General features: G+C 49.2%; 1 protein-coding gene across 1 annotated transcript in view; it reads left to right on the forward strand.

Annotated features, from left to right (window-relative positions):
- The window catches only part of RASSF5 (Ras association domain family member 5), a 72,994-nt gene that overhangs the window by 12,490 nt on the left and 39,478 nt on the right, over window positions 1-21,026 (forward strand). The window contains exon 2 of the mRNA XM_060130030.1: window positions 16,144-16,265. Coding sequence (XP_059986013.1) covers window positions 16,144-16,265 — 122 coding nt within the window. The remainder of the gene's footprint in view (window positions 1-16,143; window positions 16,266-21,026) is intronic.

The following is a 21,026-nucleotide window of genomic DNA, read 5'->3' on the forward strand; positions in this document are numbered from 1 at the left end:
AATAGCCTGATATATACTGTGACCCTCACGCAGAGGACAGCTGGAGACTGAGTTCCTCGATTTAATGTTCACTCGTGTCTTCGTGTCCATCCTCCCTCCTCAAGAATTATTCAACAGAGCATTTCCTTGCTCCTTTGCTCTTCAGCTCAAGGAGTTACAGATTTAATGAAATCAATCAGGCCTGGAGTGGCAGCATTAAGGTCTGGGTAAATACTGCACTGCAGCCACTGCTCGTTTAACTTGTGTTAGCATTTGGGTTGAACTGATTGGAAGAGGAGGGGTGAGACAGGATGCTCAAAGATGATGGGAGTGGTAGACTGTGGACTGTGGACTCTGCAGTAGCTCTCTGAGTGACCTGTAATGTAGCATTTAAGAGAATGGGCTTGGAGCCAGGTCAAAGTTTTTAAAACATTTTATTGAAGTATAGTTGATTTACAATGTTGTGTTTAATTTCTGCTGTACAGCAAAGTGACTCAGTTATGTGTGTGTGTGTGTGTATATATATATATATATATATATATATATATTCTTTTTCGTATTCTTCTCCATTATGGTTTATCACAGGATATTGAATATAGTTCCCCGTGCTATACAGTAGGACCTTGTTGTTTATCTATTCCATATATACTAGTTTGCATCTGCTAACCCCAAACTCCCAATCCTTCCCTCCCTCACCTTCCCTCCCCCTTGGCAACCACAAGTCTGTTCTCTATATTTGTGAGTCTATTTTTGTTTCATAGATATATTCATTTGTGTCGTATTTTAGATTCCACATATAAGTGATATCATATGGTATTTATCTTTCTGACTTACTTCACTTAGTATGATAATCTCTAGGCCCATCCATGTTGCTGCAAATGAGCCAGAGCAACTTGAGCCTGGACTGTGGATGCCAGGTGGTAGGGCCTTCCTTGTACAGATTAACCTCTCTGAGCCTTAGTTCTTCCCATTGTAAAATGGAGCAGAGAATCCCCCTCCCAAGCAGGTGTCATGTGTGTTGAACGTGACATTGACGGAAACCATTCGACATGATGCTGGTCACAGAGCAGGCCCCTCGTCGGCAACTGCTCCCAGAAAGACTTTTTTTTTTTTTTTTTTTTTTTTTTTTGCGGTACACGGGCCTTTCACTGTTGTGGCCTCTCCCGTTGCGGAGCACAGGCTCCGGACACGCAGGCCCAGCGGCCATGGCTCACGGGCCCAGCCGCTCCGTGGCATGTGGGATCTTCCCGGACCGGGGCACGAACCCGTGTCCCCTGCATCGGCAGGCGGACTCTCAACCACTGCGCCACCAGGGAAGCCCCCCAGAAAGACTTTTAACGATGGCTCAAACTGGGTCATCCGTGTAAGCCCCCAGCACGCTGTCTGCTCTTCCGTCTTACCTGGGCCAAGGTGGGTCTCCCACATCTCAATGAAAGAGATAGGGTTTGAAGGTTTGCCCAGGCAGAAATAGAGGAGGAGCACAAAACTCTTAAACACATTCTGTGGAAAAATTCCTATCATTGAGTTTACTATGTCACTTAATTAACAGGCAGGGGTTGGATTAGCCCACCGGGCGTCATTAGGAGCTAAGCGAGCATGCTGCCAAGGAGCAAGTCGTATGTCATTTTAAAAGGCTGCTCGGGGGTCGTTGGGACACAGGCCTGGCTCTCTCCAGAAGTCTCTGTGGTCCTGGCTACAGGGATACAGCTGTAAAGAAGCCTTTGTATGTCTTCTGCAGAGAAGGCCTCAGACGTAATCTATTTACTTTTCTCCTCCTGCAAAAGTCTCCTTTCACCCGGTTGGTTGATGGTCAATTGATGATTGGCCCTCTGAAATCAAATGACATCAGAGCAGGTGTGGAAAAACCAGTTGGATGCAGCAGCCTGGCTGTCCCATAAAGGACTGAACCTCTCTGCTCCTGGCCTCTTGTGACCTCCCGGCACTCGGATCGGGCGTACCTGTGCGCACGCACCTGTGTGTGCATTCACATCTGCACACCTGTCGAAGCTTCATCTCCTGCCCTGTGGTCTGCAGATGCCTAGGCAGGACTTCTTGCAAAACTATTTGGCTGTCCTTATCTTTGGGGTCTGTGGAACACTACCAAAAATATACTCAAGCTTAGCAAGAGGCTAGGCAACCCTTTGCCCCCTCTCTAAGATGGTGTTTGCTTTAAAAACAAAAGCTAAAAACCAAAAAAAGCCTTCACGTTCCTCATTCCACCTCTGCCCCTCACTACTAGGCCCACGTCCTTTCTCTGCCGGCTGCCCAGATTCCTCCGTGTGTCTCCTCAGGGGCCCCAGGGATGGGTGCAGGGGGCTCTGAGCCCTGGAGAGGGGGACCCCACCTGCTTTGTCTCTCCTACACCCAGAGCGGAGTGACACATGCTTAGAGGGAGCGGATGCCCCTTCTGAGGTGACCTGAGCCAAGAGGGCATCTGGCAGCTCCACACTGGCCTTAGTTTTCATGGGCTTGTTGCTGTTTGTAAAATTCCCTTAAACCCAACTGTCTACAGCGTTTTATTTTATTTTTTTAATTTTTATTGGAGTATAGTTGATTTACAATGTTGTGTTAGTTTCTGCTGTACAGCAAAGTGAATCAGTTACAGATATACATACATCCACTCTTTTTTAGATTCTTTTCCCATATAGGTCATTACAGAGTATTGAGTAGAGTTCCCTGTGCTATACAGTAGGTCCTTATTAGTTATCTATTTTATATATAGTAGTGTGTATATGTCAGTCCCACTCTCCCAATTTATCCCTCTTCCCTGCCACCCCCCCGCTCCGCTTTCCCCCCTGGTAACCATAAGTTTGTTTTCTACATCTGTGACTCTATTTCTGTTTTGTAAATAAGTTCATTTGTATGATATTTTTTAGATTTCACCTATAAGCGATATCATATGATATCTGTCTTTCTCTGTCTGACTGACTTCACTCAGTATGACAATCTCTAGGTCCATGCATGTTGCTGTAAATGGCATTATTTCGTTCTTTTTTATGGCTGTCTACAGTGTTTTAAAATATTTCTTCTTAAGGTGCTCTGGCAATAGGATTTATCTTTTCCTGTGGTGACAATCAAAACAGGATTTTAATATCTGTATTAAAATATATAACTTTGAATATATATATACATATATGTATATATGTGTGTGTGTGTGTATATATATATATATATATATATATATATATTCCTTTCATCCACTTGTTCCGTTTACACAAGTCTTTGGATATAACTGGCTGTCCTTTGGCACAGTACTTGACCTCTGGTAGGCCCCCAATAAATACATGTTGAGTGGATGCATGCTTGCACACATGAAAAACTGACTAGTAATTAGGTAGATGTGGAAAGATAGGAGACATAATTGGCATAAAAAGGTTTAACTCTCTGTCTCTGAGTATGTGTGTCCTGGTGGGTGCACATACTTTAATTGTCCCTGTTCAAATATTGTGCCATGTCTTTGCACTTCTATCTTCATGGCCACACCATAAATACAACTTGGACCTTTTTGGATGTGGTGTCAGAGGGTCCAGATGACAGGTCTCCTACAGACACTTGCATGTGGGGAATGAGGTTCATTTGGCTTTCCCACCCTGGACCCCACCTCATGTCATTTACTTGTACATTTTTCCAAAATCTGTTGCCTGCTGCCACTATCGGCCAAGGGGAGCTTTTCAGAGATGCTCTGTAATATTGCACTGAGGGCCTGCAGACTCGCGTATCTCTATTTTCTCCATCCACATCTCCTGACCATTTTCATGCATAAGGCCCCAGCACCACAGTATTAAAATGACAATAAAATGGGGCACATCTCTTTAAGGTGCTTGAAGCATCATTGGCAGACATAAGGCATATAAAATATAATCCCCAAAATTTCAGTCAACTAAAAGAATAATTAAAGTTAAAAATAGGTTTGCTGTTGTAAAAAATGGAATTAATTTAAAAGTAGAGTTAATTTTAGACAACCATGCAATTTATAGTTACAACAGAATGTAAATATCATAAACATTGGAAGTGTAAATAATATAATAGAGTGAAAATCAGGGCGTGTGGGCAGCGTTGACAGGAGGGAGAGTTCTAGCGTAGTCCTGGCAGGGAGTTAGTTAATACTATCTAAAGTGGAAGCATGAATTGTTAAAAGTAGATTCAACCCTATTAATTTTTTTTTTTTTTTTTTTTTTTTTTTTTGCGGTACGCGGGCCTGTCCCTGTTGTGTCTTCTCCTGTTGCGGAGCACAGGCTCCGGATGCACAGGCCCAGCAGCCATGGCTCACGGGCCCAGCAGCCATGGCTCACGGGCCCAGCCGCTCCGCGGCATGTGGGATCTTCCCGGACCGGGGCATGAACCTGTGTCCCCTGCATCGGCAGGCGGACCCTCAACCACTGCGCCACCAGGGAAGCCTAACCCTATTAATTTTGTTTATAGTTTTAAACATATATACACATCCACACAAGGCAGGGTGGGGGGCATGGTTCAGGGTGTAGCGCCCCCAAAGAGTGAAGTGGCATGAAACAGACCACATGGGAAGGTGCCCTGGGGTCAGGCCCTGTCCCCTGCCTCGCTGGTCGCAGGGCGGGCACGCCTGACACTTCCTTTGCTCCCTGCATCATCCATCTGAACTTGCCGGTAACAGTCCTGCCCTCCCTCCCTCCCCCGGCCCCGAGCACTGAGGGCCTGCAGACTCGCCTATCCCTATTTTCTCCCCCGCCCACTACTCTTGGGCTGGCCTGACCGCAGTGGCTTCCCTTTGTTGGTGCTTTCAGCCTAGGGTTGTGTGGTTGTGTTGGAGACAGATGAGTAATGGGCCCGCCCGCCCGAGAGGCACACCCACCCACCCCCACCCACCCACCCCCGTGGGGCAGGATCGTGCCTCTGCAGGCCAGCCCGTGTGCCAAGTTTGGGAAGGGGGTGCAGGGGTCACATCTGGCCTGCTTGGAAATGTGACCACCGAGAAGCCAGGCTCAGGGAATAAAGAACGGACCCTTTAGATCCAGGGACCAAGGCCCCAGGAAGAATTTTAATACCTGCCTTGGCCCCTGAGCAACAACTCAGCAGGACCTTTTGCCTTTCCCTTCAGTACAAAAGGGTGGCTTGAAAGCGCATGTCACCCCTCCAGCCCTGCCACACACAATGCTGTTAGGTCATCTTGTGAGAGAGTGTGGCCCAAGGTCTCGGGGTGGCCTCGTGTCCTCAATTCATTCAAGACTCCTCAGCACCACCTCCCCGGAGCACGTTCTCTCTTGACCTGCCTGAGCTGGGCGCCTGCTTCCCATAAAGCCCACCCATCCCCGCCCTCCATTTTACCTGGGGACCCAACGTCTGATCAAGACTTGAGCGCGTTCAGCAGCGTTCCCTTGCGGCTCTTTGCACAAAGACGGCACCCGGTGGTGAGTCCAGCCGTCCACAGGAAGGCTGGCTTCTCTGACCCGGGACATGGGCCTGGCTTCCAGGCCACTCCTCTACCGTAACATTGACCCTTCCTGTTGGCTTCCTGGCCTGCATTCTGTCACAGTCTGTAGGGTGTGTGTGTGTGTGTGTGTGTGTGTGTGTGTGTGTGTGTGTGTGTGTGAAGTGTGCGCAGGGGCAGTTGTGTGTCTCTGGGTACCCTCAGGGTTGGCCTGTCCTCTGAAACAATGAACTACATTATATGGTCTCCCTAGAGCTGGGGTTCAGGCTCCTTCCTGGAAACATAAAGATGCAGATGTCCTGAGCTGGATGTCTGACCCCAGGAGTGGGGAGTTTCCATTCTCTTGCTGCCTCACTAGACGTTTAACCAGGAGTATGAAAAATGTATAGATTGTGTTGATTTTGGCAATGGCCACAGCCCTCCAAGCTTGACAAATCCGTCTCTCTACCTTCCCTCTCTCCAGCATGACTCATCCTCTTGTGTCTCTGCCTCACTCCCCTGGGCCATCAAAGGCAGGGCTGGAGGCAGGTAGGGGCAGGTAGGAGGAACTTAGGTGAGCAAGAAAGTTCATGATTCTTCTTAGCTAATACATTGGAAGAGGACCCCAAACTGAGAGATTTGAGGGCTAGCATCACATGCTAAGTCAACAGGAATCCAGCTACCCAGACTCAGGAGTCCCAGGGTTGAAAGTGACAGCTACCATCTGGTGAACATCTACTCTGTGCATGCACTGTTGGGTGCTTCACATACACACTCTCTAATTTTGGCAACACAGCTGCTGGCAAGGAAGATATCATTACTTCCATTTTGCAGGTGAGGAAATCGAGGCTGAAAATAGATTCCATATTTTACTAAGGTGAAGTAAATTGTCCAGGCATCTCATACCCAATTAAAAACAGGGCTTGTGGGAGGGAGACGCAAGCGGGAAGAGATATGGGAATATATGTATATATATAACTGATTCATTTTGTTGTGAAGCTGAAACTAACATACCATTGTAAAGCAATTATACTCCAATAAAGATGTTAAAAAAACAAAACAAAAAAAAAAGAAAAAAAAAAGAAACTCAGAAAAATTTAAAAATAAAAAAAAAAAAAAACAGGGCTTGCATTCAAACCCTGATCTGTGTGGCTCTGGAGGCCAGATTCTGTGTACTCCGAAGCTCCTGATTTAGTGTTTTCCACTTGCACCCTTTCTAAAAGACCTCTATCATGCACATGAAGCAGTGTGCTTCAGGGGCCGCACGGCCTGTCTGAGGATGCCTGACTTACAGATGCCAAGTGGGTGCGTTTTGGTGCTCGGAGCCGCTGTGCATTCTGAGCTCTCCCACCATCCTCATCTCTCCACGCGATGGGGCAGTTGGCTCTGTTTGGGTGTCACGGGGTGCAGAGTTGCAGAGGCTGGGCCTCTGCGTGGGGAAGGCCGAGCGCCCACTACTTGTGGTGCTTGACCTTGACTGAAGAGCTGGCCTTTCTGGTGCTCTGAGGAGCTCAGCGCAAGAACCTCCGACTGCTGCCCGAGTAGTTCATGGTCTCCCAGAGACGAAGGGGCCGTGGATGGAGGACCAGTCCAGAGCAGGCAGACAGTCCGGGTGGGTTCTCCCAGGCCGAGTGGCTTGGCGGAGCTGGGACTCAAGCTGTGAACTGGCACTTCTCAGAATGAGGCAGAGGCCTTGGGGAGGGACGTTCTTGCTGTTACCTGCTAGGGCAGAGGAGAAAGCACTCCTTGCCCAAATCCCTCTGACCCATGCTCTCTTCTGGCCTGGGGGCCCCCTAACCCCCATCCCTAATAAAGCCCATCCCTGGCCTCAAATAGTGCGTGGTAGGGAGGACCAGGACCAAACGGAGGGGATGGTTTCCCAGAAAACAGGGCTATTGAGAAGCAGCCAGGTGTGATGGATTTCTCTTTGCAATTCTGCCACTCACCCGCCGTGTGGCTCTCAACAAGTCTCTTAACCTTTCCAAGCCTTAGTTTCCTCATCTCTAAAATAGGAGTAGAAGAATGGAACTGGAAACTTACATCCACGTGAAAACCTGCACGCAGATGTTTACAGCAGCTTTATCCATAATCGCCAACTCTTGGAAGCAACCAAGATGTCCTTCCTAGGTGAATGCACAAATAAACTGTGGTCCATCCAGACACTGGAACAATATTCAGAACTGAAAAGAAGTGAGCTCTCAAGTCATGAAGAGATATGGAGTTACCTTAAATTCATATTCCTAAGTGAAAGAAGCCAATCTGAAAAGGCTACTTAGTGTATGATTCCAACTATGTGACATTCTGGAAAAGACAAAACTATGGAGAGAGTAAAAAAATCACTGGTTACCAAGGGTTTAGTGGGGTGAGAGGGATGAATAGACAGACAGAGCACAGAGATACTTAGGGCAGTGAAACTATGCTGTGTGATACTGAATGGTGGATACATGTCATTATATATTTTTCCAAACCCATAGAATGTACAACACCAGGAGTGAACCCTAATGTAAATGATGGACTTCAGGCGATAGCGACAGGTCAGTGTAGGCTCATCAGAAAAATGTGCCACTCTGATGGGAAATGTTGGTGCAGGGGGAGGCTGTGCACGTGGTGGGGGGGCAGAGGGTATACAGGAACTCTCTCTATACTTCTGCTCAGTTTTGCTCTAAAAAATAAAGTCTGCTTTTTAAAAAATAGGGGTAGAAACATGTCATACAGGCATAGTACTGATAACGTGAAGTCATGTATAGAAGCTGTCTAACACATTGTAGGTAGTGAATAATGGTAGCCGCTGTCACCACAATGTGGGTTCATGATTTTTCTTTGTACTTTTAGTAAAGAATATATATTCATTATAAAAGAATATATATTCATTATAAAATATATATTAGTAAAGAATATATATTCATTATAAAATTATAAAGAATAAATATTTATTAGGACTCCCCTGGTGGCACAGTGGTAAGAATCCACCTGCCAATGCAGGGGACACGGGTTCGAGTCCTGGTCCGGGAAGATCCCACATGCCGCGGAGCAACTAAGCCCGTGCGCCACAACTACTGAGCCTGCGCTCTAGAGCCCATGAGCCACGACTACTGAAGCACGCGTGCCTAGAGCCCGTGCTCCGCAACAAGAGAAGCCACTGCAATGAGAAGCCCACGCACTGCAATGAAGAGTAGCCCCCGCTCGCCGCAACTAGAGAAAGTCCGCGTGCAGCAATGAAGATCCAGTGCAGCCAAAAATAAATTTTAAAAAAACAATATATATTTATTATAAAAATTTAGACTCTAAAGAGAGGAAAAACACTTGAAATCCCATTACTCAGAGCAAGCATATCACCTGCCTTCCAAATTTCTCTCTGTGCATAATATATATGTAAGTATGTGTATGTTTTTATATAATTAGGATCATGAAACACAGCCTTTTTCTCTTTCAGTAATACGCTTGTGGACATCTTTCCAAGTTGACCAATCTACATCATCTTATATAATGGCTAAATATACCATAATTGTAGCTGGCCCCCTGTAGATGGATGTGCAGTATTTCTAGTATTTTGTTGCCATAAATAACTGTGTGATGAACCTTTTAGTGGAGACGTATTTAGCTACAAATAAATACACACTGAGGATAAATTCCTGCAGGAAATTGGTATCACCAATAAGGCAAGAACCTTCTCATTTACCCACATCCTCTTTAATACTGGAAGTTATCAATTTTGGTTAACAATTTTCTTTTCTGAAACTAGAGCAAGATTTTAGAAGTTCAGATATTGGAGAGGGTGGGTAGGAAGGCAGGGAGGAGAGACATCCCAGGTGGGCAAAGGTGCCTCTCCGAGGTGGGGGAGAGTTGCCCCTCACCAGGCTCCATGCACACCTGGCACCTCACCTCTGCAGGAAGCCGACACCAGGGGCCTCCCTTGCTCAGGCTGGGGAGAGGGGCTCAATGGGGGTCTGAGGTTGCATCAGAGCCTTTTTTATCAGGACTCAGTGGAGGTCTGGAGGAAGGTCAATGGGCAGTGATGGGATGTGCACAGACGGGCTTCCGGGATGAGGATGCCAGATGCTGTGGCTACTGGTGAGATTGACTAGGATTTTAGCCAGTTAATATGAATAGCTAGTATTTATTGATCTCTTAGTTTGCATCAGGTGTTGTGTTATGATTTACGTAATTACCTCGTCTAATGCTCTTAGCAACCCTGTGAGGCAGGTACTGCCATCGGCTCCATTTAGAAAGGAAACTGAGGCACGCAGGAGTTAGGACACTAGCCTAGGGGTAGGTCAGCACTCACACTCTGGTCTCTCCACTTCAGCAAAAGGCAGAAGACCATTCATTCCTGCCTCTATTCACTCAACCAATTCATACTAACCCCCTTCCAAATGCTTAATAGTGGCTGGTCCTCTTGAACACTGAGCAGGGCCCAGAGCAAAGGGCTGGGAAAGGGTGGACTTCAGGAGCTGCAGCCCTGGGGGCTTAGAGGGGCGTGTGGTCGAAGAGGACACTAGAGGGCCTGAGGTCCGAGGGGAAATCTTGGAGCCATGTGGAGAGAGGTGCTTCTGGCTGGGGGAGCAGGGGGTGTCGAGGTTGCAGGGTACAGTGGGGCTGCAGGTGGTGAAGCAGGGCTGGGCCGGCCTGGGACAGACAGGCACAGAGAGCATTCTAGGTGGTCTCTGAGTGGACATGGTTGTTCTTGAGTGGAGGGACCCCCAGCACAAGAATGGGGGACTCTTGAAGAAATATCTGAGAAGGGAGCCAAGGCAGGGACCCCAAGACTGAGGACTGTCCCCGCTGACTTGCTCGGAAAGACCTTAACTCCTGCTTTTTAAAAACTTTTGTAACATTGTAATTTTCCAATGCACTTTTTTGTGTGTGTGGTGGTGGTGATAGTGGTTTTTGTTTGTTTTTTAATTTATTTTAATTAATTAATTAATTAATTTGGCTGCTCCAAGTCTTAGTTGCGGCAGGATTGTGGCATGTGGGATCTTTAGTTGTGGCATGCAGGATCTTCATTGTGACATGCGGGATCTTTAGTTGTGGCATGCAGGATCTTCATTGTGGCATGCGGGATCTTTAGTTGTGGCATGCAGGATCTTCATTGTGGCGTGTGGGATCTTTAGTTGTGGCATGCAGGATCTTCATTGTGGCATGCGGGATCTTTAGTTGTGGCATGCAGGATCTTCATTGTGGCATGCGGGATCTTTAGTTGTGGCATGCAGGATCTTCATTGTGGCATGCGGGATCTTTAGTTGTGGCATGCAGGATCTTCATTGTGGCATGCGGGATCTTTAGTTGTGGCATGCAGGATCTTCATTGTGGCGTGTGGGATCTTTAGTTGTGGCATGCAGGATCTTCATTGTGGCATGGGAGATCTTTAGTTGTGGCATGCAGGATCTTCATTGTGGCATGTGGGATCTTTAGTTGTGGCATGCAGGATCTTCATTGTGACATGTGGGATCTTTAGTTGTGGCATGCAGGATCTTCATTGTGGCATGCGGGATCTTTAGTTGTGGCATGCAGGATCTTCATTGTGGCATGCGGGATCTTTAGTTGTGGCATGCAGGATCTTCATTGTGGCATGCGGGATCTTTAGTTGTGGCATGCAGGATCTTCATTGTGGCGTGCGGGATCTTTAGTTGTGGCATGCAGGATCTTCATTGTGGCATGCGGGATCTTTAGTTGTGGCATGCAGGATCTTCATTGTGGCATGGGAGATCTTTAGTTGTGGCATGCAGGATCTTCATTGTGGCATGCGGGATCTTTAGTTGTGGCATGCAGGAGCTTCATTGTGGCATGTGGGATCTTTAGTTGTGGCATGTGGGATCTAGTTCCCTTACCAGGGATCGAACCTGGGTCCCCTGCATTGGGAACGTGGAGTCTTAACCACTGGACCACCAGGGAAGTCTCTGTTTTTTAATTTTTAAAGAATTTATTTTATTGAAGTATAGTTGATTTACAGTATTGTGTTAATTTCTGCTGTACAGTAAAGTGATTCAGTTATACATATATATATATATATATATATACATTCTTTTTCATATTCTTTTCCATTATGTGTTTTTTCAGATTTTTCTGTAGTGCCTAAGAACAAAATTATTTTAAAACTAAAATCTATTTGTGTGCTTGGTTTAGAAATGGCTAGCTAGGGGGAGCTGCTGAGACTACAGATGACCCACCAGGAGCTCGGTGGGGCGGGAAGGAATCCACACGTCAGAGTAGTGTTGGGAGAGGTGGGATGGAACATTAACTGGCGGCCTCTGTGTCCCAGGCCTCCTGTGCAGTGCTTTACATCATGGACCCCATTTAATCCTCATGGCAGCCCTATGAACAGGCTATTAGTCCCACTATATAGTCGAGTGAATTAATGATCCGAGGAGTTCAATAACTTACCCAAGGTCACAAAGCTGGTTGAGCAGTGAGTGGAGGCCAGGCCTTCCTCCCAAGTCCATCCTCTTTCCATTTTCCTGTAGCACAGGCCAGGTCCCGAGGGGGAACGGGGGAAGTGGTAAGTTTGTTCTGAGGTTGACCTTGTCCAAGAAGGCCTGGGGTACCCAGAGCATGGACACAGGGCTCCTGGATTCAGAGGCTGTCATGCTTCCCCTTGGGCCTCAGTAGTGGCTTTGGCCATGCAGGGTGAGAAGCTGCTCTTCACTGACCTGGGAATGACCGCAAGGGAGGCCTATGAGCTCATTGTAACCCAGGCTCTGAATCCTGGGAACCTGCCCCATCCTCACCCCACATCCTGGCTTCAGCTGGAGGAGGGGGAGAGTGAAGTGGAGAGGCCACACTATCTTGGGATCTTGCATACAACCCTGGGGTGAAAGGGCCTTAAGGGTTCCTTATCAACAGAATGCCTCTGGTTCAGAAAAATTAGCCTCTTTGTGTGCTTGTGTGTGTGTGTGTGTGTGTGTGTGTGTGTGTGTGTGTGTGTGTGTGTGTGCATTTGGCAACTGGGGTCAGGCAGGAACTAACTAGGGCAGCCCTGGGGACTAAGGGGAGGTTTGTAGCTTTTGCATTTTGGAAAGCAATCTCCTAGCACAGTTCCATCTGCTGAATTCACCTCCTCTGGGCTGAAGTAGAAGAAAGACTATATCTTTGGACATAGGTTGCCATGGCCTCTGGTCCTGACCCCCTTGTTCGAGATGGTGCCTTTGGTGGTGACCTTCAGGGACCAAGAAGGCCAGGAGCAGGGCTAGTAGAAGTAGGGAGGTGGTCCTGGCCTCAGCTCAGCACTTCCTGGCCTCCTTCCTCTGCCAGTCTGCTGCTGACCTCTGGAGATGGTGTCCATGAGAAACCCACATCCGTTCGAGACTAAGGGCTCTGGGTTCCCAATATGGCCCAGGGTCTGTGTTATGGGTTGAATTGTATCCCCCCACCTGGCAAAAAAATAATATGTCAACGTTCTAACCCCCAGTACATCAGAATGTGACCTTGCTTGGAAACAAGGTAGTTGCAGATGTAATTAGTTAAGAAAAGGTTGCACTAGAGTAGGATGGTCCCCTAATTCAATATGACTGGTGTCATGTGAGGATGACCATGTGAAGACACAGGCATACAGGGAGAAGGCCATGTAGAGACTGAAGCAGAGATGGGAGTGATGCAGCTGCAAGCGGAGGACAACCGAAGACTGCCAGCAAACCACAGAAGCTGGGAAGAGGCAAGAAACGATCCTCCTACAGGCTCTAGAAGGAGCGTGAGCCTGCTGACAGCTTGATTTCAGACTTCTGGCCTCCAGAACTGAGAGACAATGATTCCAGGTGTTGGTTTTTTTTTTTTTTTGCGGTACGCGGGCCTCTCACTGTTGTGGTCTCTCCCGTTGTGGAGCACAGGCTCCGGACGCGCAGGGTCAGCGGCCATGGCTCACGGGCCCAGCTGCTCCGCGGCATGTGGGATCCTCCCGGACCGGGGCACGAAACCGCGTCCCCTGCATCGGCAGGCGGACTCTCAACCACTGTGCCACCAGGGAAGTCCCAATAATTTCAGTTTTAAGCCGCCTAGTTGGTGGTGCTTTGTTATAGCAGCGAGGAAACCAATACAGCCTGGGTCTGAGGGTAGCGCACAGGAGCCCTCTCTGCACCCTGGCATACAGTTCCCTCTTTGAGAAGGGCCCCTCTGTGCTTGTGTCTCCATCATTCCTCCTATCTTGAGGCAAAGATGGCCTGTGGGGGTTTAAGCACTGGGCTCCAGTGGAGACAACCCTGCCTTGGCAACCTCATGAATGTCCCCACTCAGAGCACATGAGGCCTGCAGGCTACTGGTTGTGGCTGGGGGGGCCTTGCGTGTGTGGAGAAGGGATGGGGCCTGTGACCTCATCTCTGCTGGCCTAAAAGCCCTGGGCTTAGCATTTCCAGGGGCCAGGAAATATCAAGACGTGCTTCAGTGGTTTTGCTACAGTCTGTGATTACACGGTCTGATGGGACAGGCTCATTGGTGCTCAAATGTGCTTTTTATAAAATCCCAAACCACTCCTCTTGGAGCCTTCTGTTCCCCCGCTCCGTCCAGCTCAGCGTGAGGCTGTAAAAAAAAAAAAAATGTTCCTGTGGTTTTGGTGCTGTGTGTGTGTGTGTGCACACGCACGCATGTGTGTCAGCGAGAGGCAGAGCACAGAGAGACAGACAGAAATGGAGAGATTCAGATGCACAGGTGGACACAGAGTGCCCGTGTCTGCAGCACACAGAGTTGAAATAGGAGACTGGAAGACTTCTTCCTTTCTCAAGACGCTCTCCCCTTTGGGAGCCAGTGGCAGCTCTCACTTGAGGTAGAGCTGGCGAGTTTCCACTCCTTGGCAGCCCCGGAGAATTCTTCATCACTCAGAGCTTGGCCAGGAGCTGGATAGGTGTGTCCCAGGAGCAGAGCCCAGACAATGCCTCTTTGTGTGGGCTCTGGCCTCGGTGCTCCCTTATCAAAGCCCTGGCATTTCTGGGCACTGCGGGCAGGGGAGATGCGGTCTGCACGCCACCTGTGCCCTTCACCCCCACCAGGGGTGAGGCCGTCCTCGTGCCGGGCAGAGATCTCCTACTGGGGGAGCCCAGGAATGCATGTGGGCGTGGGCGGGGTTATGGTGCATGGCCCAGAGTGAGCTGTACCCATCCCCTCTCCAGGTGAGAGCATAGCTCCTCCGGAGGAGAGCTGGGAATGCCCAGAAGAGGGTGGAGTGTGAAGGAGAGGATGTCGCGTGGGCCTCACCTGCAGGCACGAGGGAGGTGAGCAGTAGGGCTTCTAAATGCCATCCCAGAAAGGTGGTCAGGACTTCAGACCACTGAGTCAGAAGGTTGCAGGCTTCTGGAATCTCTTCATGTCCCCACATTTGCTGGGTGCTCCCCTGCAGGCATTAATGGCAAAACCTGTACGAGGAGTGTGGTCCAGGTGCTCATCTTTGGGGATGTAAGAGAAGGGGGCAGCTGGGGAGAGTGGGGGTCTCTTTCCAAAACTCCCCGAGAGCGTGGGGAGAAGAGGAGACCCACCCCTACTGCCGCCCCAGGACGGAGTGCGCTTCACAGCTTTAAGAAGATAGTCCCAACGTGCCGAGGTTTTGGAACTTGTTAAAAGGAAGGAAAAGAGTGTCAGGAGGCTCAGCCCTTATCAGCCAAAAGTTGTCCCCTCGTCCCCAGGTTATACAAACAAGTCCAGGCTGTCGTGTCCCCTGCCGCATCCCCATGCACCTGGCATCACAATTGAGCAACCTTCTCATGGAGACTCCGGCAGCCTCCCTCAGCTGGGCCTTCCGGCTGAGCTGTGGCACCTCCGGGACAGGTGACCCTGGCGGGCCCAGCAGCTTCTGTGAGAACCAACCTCAAATCTGAGCATGTTGCCTGCTGATGGGCTTATGTTGATTTCTCTTGCTGCCCACCTTTTCTTCACTCCCATCCTCCATACACACGCCCCTCCCCTTGCCTGCCCCAGCCTCTCTGCCTCCTGCCCCCTTCAACTTCACCTCCCTTCTGCCAAGGAGGCTCCAGAGAGAGCCCTGAGTAAGCTGGAGACTGCTCGCAGCCTTGGCTCTGCCACTGAGCTGTGTGTCGTTGGGCACCTAGCTTTACCTGTCTGAGCCTCAGCTTCCCCATCTGCGAGGTAGTCCCCCAGACTCTTTGCAACTCTGGTCGTTAAGTCTTACTTCCGTGGAGGTGAACATTGTCTAGGAAATAAACATGTGCTTTTCCCCGAAGCACCTAGTTTTGGATGTTGTCTGTAAGCTATGTCAGCTGGGTTAGAGAAGCCACCCCACATTTCTAGATGGGGCAGGGTCAGAGACAGGTGACAGCCCTTCCTGTTGATAATAATGCTTTTGTCCCTGGAAGCACCTTTAATTTATTAAGACCTGTTCTCCCTTTAACTATAAACGTCCTTGTGCACTAGGCAGGGCACTTAGTACCTATATTTTACAGACTGCAAAACAAGGCCCAGAAAAGTTAAGTCCTTCCCCAACGATCCGTGACCCCTGGTGATTAACGTAAATTAGTAGAAAGAGAGCCAGCCAGAAGCCAGATGATCTGCCCTTAGAAAATCACCAATGTCCCTAAGGCCCCAGTTTCCTGTCTGTAAAGTGGCAGTAATAATGGTTGCAGGGTCACGCACAATAACAGAGGCGCAAATAGTTTGCAAACTGTAAAGCACCTGTTCACCTTCACCATTCATGGTGGCGCAGAGAGCGGGTGACATTCTCACGGTGTTCTCCCCCCTCCGCTTCCCTGCTGCGTGCTCTTCCCTCCAGGAGATACACGCCATCTTCCAGGGTATTTCTCTGGGCCTCCTATCTGGCCCCTAATCCCCCTATGGTTCTCTCCCTCCAGACTGTAAATTCACCTGCCACCCGGAGTGCCGCAGCCTGATCCAGCTGGACTGCAGTCAGCGGGAAGGCCCCTCCCGGGACAGACCCTCTCCAGAAAGCACCCTCACTTCGACCTTCAGCCAGGTAGGTAGCAAGGGCTCAAGGGCCGGGCTGGGAACAGCCTCTGAGGTGTCCCGGGCTCCCCTGTGCCTCCCAGGAGGTCTGGTGAGCGGGAGGTGGCGTGAGTGTTCCACATACACCGGCTGTTGAGGTCCCCTTCTGGCTGGATGGGGTCCACAGCACACACTCTGATTCTGCCCCCAATTCTGATGTGGGGGGCGAGGGTCCCACACCACCAAAGCGATCATCTGACACCCACTGGGTGTCCTTCAGTTCACCTCAATTCTGGCACTATCTGTGCGCCTCCCCACCACCACTTCAGATACCAATGGCAAGGCCGTGTTGTCACCTTCTACAACTCCCTCCTTGGGTTCAATTAATTTGCTAGAGCAGCTCACAGAACTCAAACATTTTACCTACTAGATGATCAGTTTATTATAAAAGGATCTAACTTAGGAACCGCCAGATGGAAGAGATGCAGAGGGCAAGGTGTGTGGGAGGGACACGGAGCTTCCATGCCCTCTCCAGGCGCCACGCTCCCTGCACCTCCACGTGTTCGCCAACCCAGAAGCTCTCCAAGCCCCAACTTTTTGGGTTTTTATAGAGGCTTCGTGACACAGACATGATTGATTAAATCATTGGCCATCGGTGACTGATTCATCCTCCAGCCCCTCTCCCCTCCCCAGAGGTCGGGTGTGGGACTAAAAGTTCCAGTCCTCTAACACTTGGTTGGTTCCCCTGGCAACAAGCCTGCATCCTTAGGTGGCCTCCAAAATCACCTCATTAGCATAACAAGAAACACCTCTGTTGCTCTCCTCACTTAGGAAGTTCCAAGGGTTTTAGGAGCTCTGTGCCAGGAAAGGAGACAGAGACCAAATCTGTATTTCTTATTAAAAAAACACAATATCACACACCCTCTTCCAGGTGGCTGGGGGGATGGAACAGACGGTGTCACTATTGAGAAGTGCCCTGTAGTCCACCCCAAGCACAGAGCCTGCTTGGGCCTAGGGCTCCAGCCATAGGTGTGGGTATGGGTAGGGGTAGCGGTGGGGGTCCCAGAGAAAGCTCCTGAGGATCCTCTGAGGCCTTGTAGCCCTGGGGCAGTGGAGATGCTGGGACTGAGGCTTCTCAGCACATCATCCTGCCTGCCAGTCAGCCAGCCAGACCAGATCAACGTCAGAGGGTCTGTGCAAATGTTCTTTCCCTGTGTCAAAGGACCAGGAAGTTAATGCCCAAAGCAGCTGTTGGTTCTGGGCTTTGCCAAGCCACTTGAACTGGGGCGTGTCTGACCTTTGATGTCGAGGATTTGGGAGGGAGACAGGAGAGCGTTGTTTTTAATTCTTGCATTGATGAAACATTAATTATCTACTATGTGCCAAGCACTGGTAAGAGTGGGGATAATAAATGACACATCATAGTTCTGGTCCTCAGAGAGCTTACATTCTGCCGGGGAAGGCAGAATACAACCAAATAGTATATAGTGTGATTCATGTTTCAATAAAAGTACGAATGAAGCATTTTGAGTATACGGTGCAATTGTTTCTGTTGGGAGAAATCAGGGAATACTTCCCAGAGGAGGTGACATTTGCTGTAAGCCTTAATGTATTAGTCAGATGTTGCTGGTTAAGGAAGTAAGGAGTGTCCATCCTTACTGTAAGGACGTCATCCATTTATTTATTTAACAAATATGTTTTGAATGTAGAGCATGTGCCAGGCCCGGGAATGCCAGGGACTTAGTGATGCAGTAAAGTAGGGGAGCAAGACTTTAATTAAACCCCATGTTTCTGAGAGAAAAGCCCTGGGTGCTGTGAGGGACAACACAGATGCTGAATGACTGGTTATTTCCTCAAGAGAATACAAGTGGGCCTGGGGAATCGGGGTCCAGTCCCAAGTCCCCAGACTAGCCATCCACACGCTTTTTCTGACCATGATGTACATGCTCAACAATGTTCAGTCACCTGGTCCACCCATGGGTGCTACCGGCCTCCCTGCTGTTCCCCAGGCCTTTTTCTCCCACTGGGAAAGTAGTACTAGAAAACAAATATGATGTGTATTTTTATAAGAATGATATTGAATTCATTCTAAAAAATATATTTTTTAAATTCTGTACATCTGAAAGAAACTTGGAGCCGCCCCTCTCCACTGCTCCCGCGCCCCGTGGCCCAGGCCTCGCTGAGCCGTCAGACACCCCGGCCGTGGGGCGGCCTGGGCCATCCGCAGCGTGAGAGCGGGCAGGCGGGAGGCATCGTTCCAGCCTCGGGCCCGGCCGCTGCTGCCTGCCCCGGCTCCCAGCATCACGCACATAGCCGTGGAGTTCCACATCCGGCACAACTACCCCTGGAGTAAGCTGCCCGTCAACGTGAGGCAGAGTCTTGGAAATTCACAGAGAGAATATGAGAAGCAGGTTGTCCTGTACACTGTTCGCAGTCAGTTACAATATAGAAATACTTAAACATGTCAAGAAGATGAATCCAAGTACTATGGGGAACTGTGCAGTCGAGAACATCTCATGCTGTACCCTTGCCATTTATCAGATATGGTAAAGGCCTGAGGATAGCACCATATTATCCTGGGATCATAGATGACATTATGAACAGTGAGAAAAGTTAGGATTCATTGCCCAGTTTTACTGCTGCTGCCTGCCTAAGGCTTCTTGGCATAGGAAGAAACCAGTACATTGATCTGATGAACCCGTGTAGATCATCAAAAATTTTTTTCACAAGGAAAACGGCCCATGATCTTTTACCAGTAAAGCCAGTGGAAATTGCCAGAGGCATGCTGAGTGGTGTAGGCTGGCTATATCACAGAAGATGGCATAAAGATATGCAGTTTGCCTGAGAAATGTGCTATTGATAAGATCATTGATGCAGGCCCTCAACTCTCTGGATCACCAGATTACAATGTAGTACATAGTTTATATAACACAGGATTTATTTATCTGGATGTGCTCATAGCTGATGACAGTTATATAGTCGTTCCTCCTCTTGCAGGTTTTGTAAGGAATCGAGTGCAAGGCGATTGTTTTGAAACTCTGTATTTGTTTCCATAGATGAGCATACTAGTATTGCGGGTCTTGCAAATGCACTTGAGATAGACCTATCCCTGGTTAAGGATGCTGTGTCATTTGGGGTACTGCCGATTGGGGTTTGCCCACAAGATAGGACTTCCCTAGCGGTCCAGTGGTTAAGACTCCACGCTGCCAACGCAGGGGGTGCGGTTTCGATCCCTGGTCAGGGAAGTGAGACCCCACATGCCGAGCGGTGCAGCCCAAAGATTTAAAAAAAAAAAAGGACAAGTAATAAATTTGGATCAACTTCGTTCATCGTGGAGGAATGCTGCACCCGTAAACAGAATAAAGTAACTCGTTTATTTAGTATGAGAAAAAAATTATGTACGTCCTCCACACACTTTGGAACTGGAACTGTTTATAACGTAGTCTGAATGTAACCAGACCTCTTGGGAGGGCCTTGCCCTGTCCAGGGTGAGAAAAGGAAGGGAGACAAATCTGACCCCCAAAGCCCTGGTGAATGATGCAGATTTTTGCTGAAGGTTTTCTTTAGAAGATGGAGGAGGGAAGTTACATAGCACACCACATAACAACATTTACCAAAAATCTTATTTAAACGACTCTTTATTTTCCCAATTTTCTTTCCCATTGGGAACGTCCAAGTCTCTCTTCTTTCTGTTCCCCTCGAGCCTACCCATCCCCCCATCCCAGAGCCCGCTCACCCCACTCCATCCTGCATTTCTCCTTTGGGTCTCTGTTTCTTCCTCTAGAGCAGCAGGTCTCAAGTGGGAGGGGGTGATCTTGCCCCCCTCCACCAGGTGGGACATCTGGCAGTTACTGGGGACATTTTTGGCTGTCACAGCTTGGAGGAGGCTACTGGCACCTAGTGGGCAGAGGCCGGGGATGCTGCTAAACGGCCTCCATTGCACAGAAGAGCCACAGCCCCGCAGCAAAGATTCATCCGGCCCTAAGTGTGAGCAGTGCGGAGGTTGAGCAACCCTGCCCTAGAGTGGCTCGGCCAGCTCTCACGTGGGTGGGAGGGAAGGCCCCAGAGCAGGGCCTGGGGTTTGCTGCATGCCTTGTCTCATTCCCAGAATTTCAACAGTGAACAGGTGTTTCCAGATCTGAGTATTTGGAAGCAGAGTGACTCCCTTCCCTCTGCTGGAGAGATGAGTCAACCTTGGAATTTTCTGGCACGCTAACTCAGGGCTGTGTCTAGAGCAGAACCACCACTGAAATATAGAAGACACGTAGAAGAAGCCAGGAGTCCCTCGTGGGTGCCGCAGAGCAGCACGCCCACCGGCAGCCAGCCTGGAACGGGGTTTGCTCCCGGGCCGGCTGGGTTGGGCTGCAGTGTTTGCCTTGGGCAGGCCTGGCTGCCTGCTTCAAGCACAGCTGGGACAGGACCTAGCCTTCTGTCAATAAAACCTGGGCCCTGCTCCAGGCTAACTCGCCTTCTTCTAAAAAGCTTGTTTGTGCTGATTTCTGCCTTGGCTCGATTTTCTGTTGCATACCCGGATAGAGCTTTCGTTCACCTTGACCTCGTCACCCGGCCTGAGCTAACCAAATGTGCGAGTGCCGTTTTCGGAGTGGGGGTGGGCATTTGTTGTGGCCCGGGCCCTGGTCAGAGCTCCACTAGTTTGGAGGCACATGGCTGTTAGGAGGTCTCTCCGCTTTGTTCTTGAAGAAAAAGAAAGTCATTGATCTTCCTCCATCCAGAAGGAACCGCTGTTAGTTAACATTTTTATATTTTCTTCCTGTACGTTCATACATTTTTC

This window comes from Lagenorhynchus albirostris, chromosome 2 (assembly GCF_949774975.1).
Source record: "Lagenorhynchus albirostris chromosome 2, mLagAlb1.1, whole genome shotgun sequence".
NCBI lineage: Eukaryota > Metazoa > Chordata > Mammalia > Artiodactyla > Delphinidae > Lagenorhynchus > Lagenorhynchus albirostris.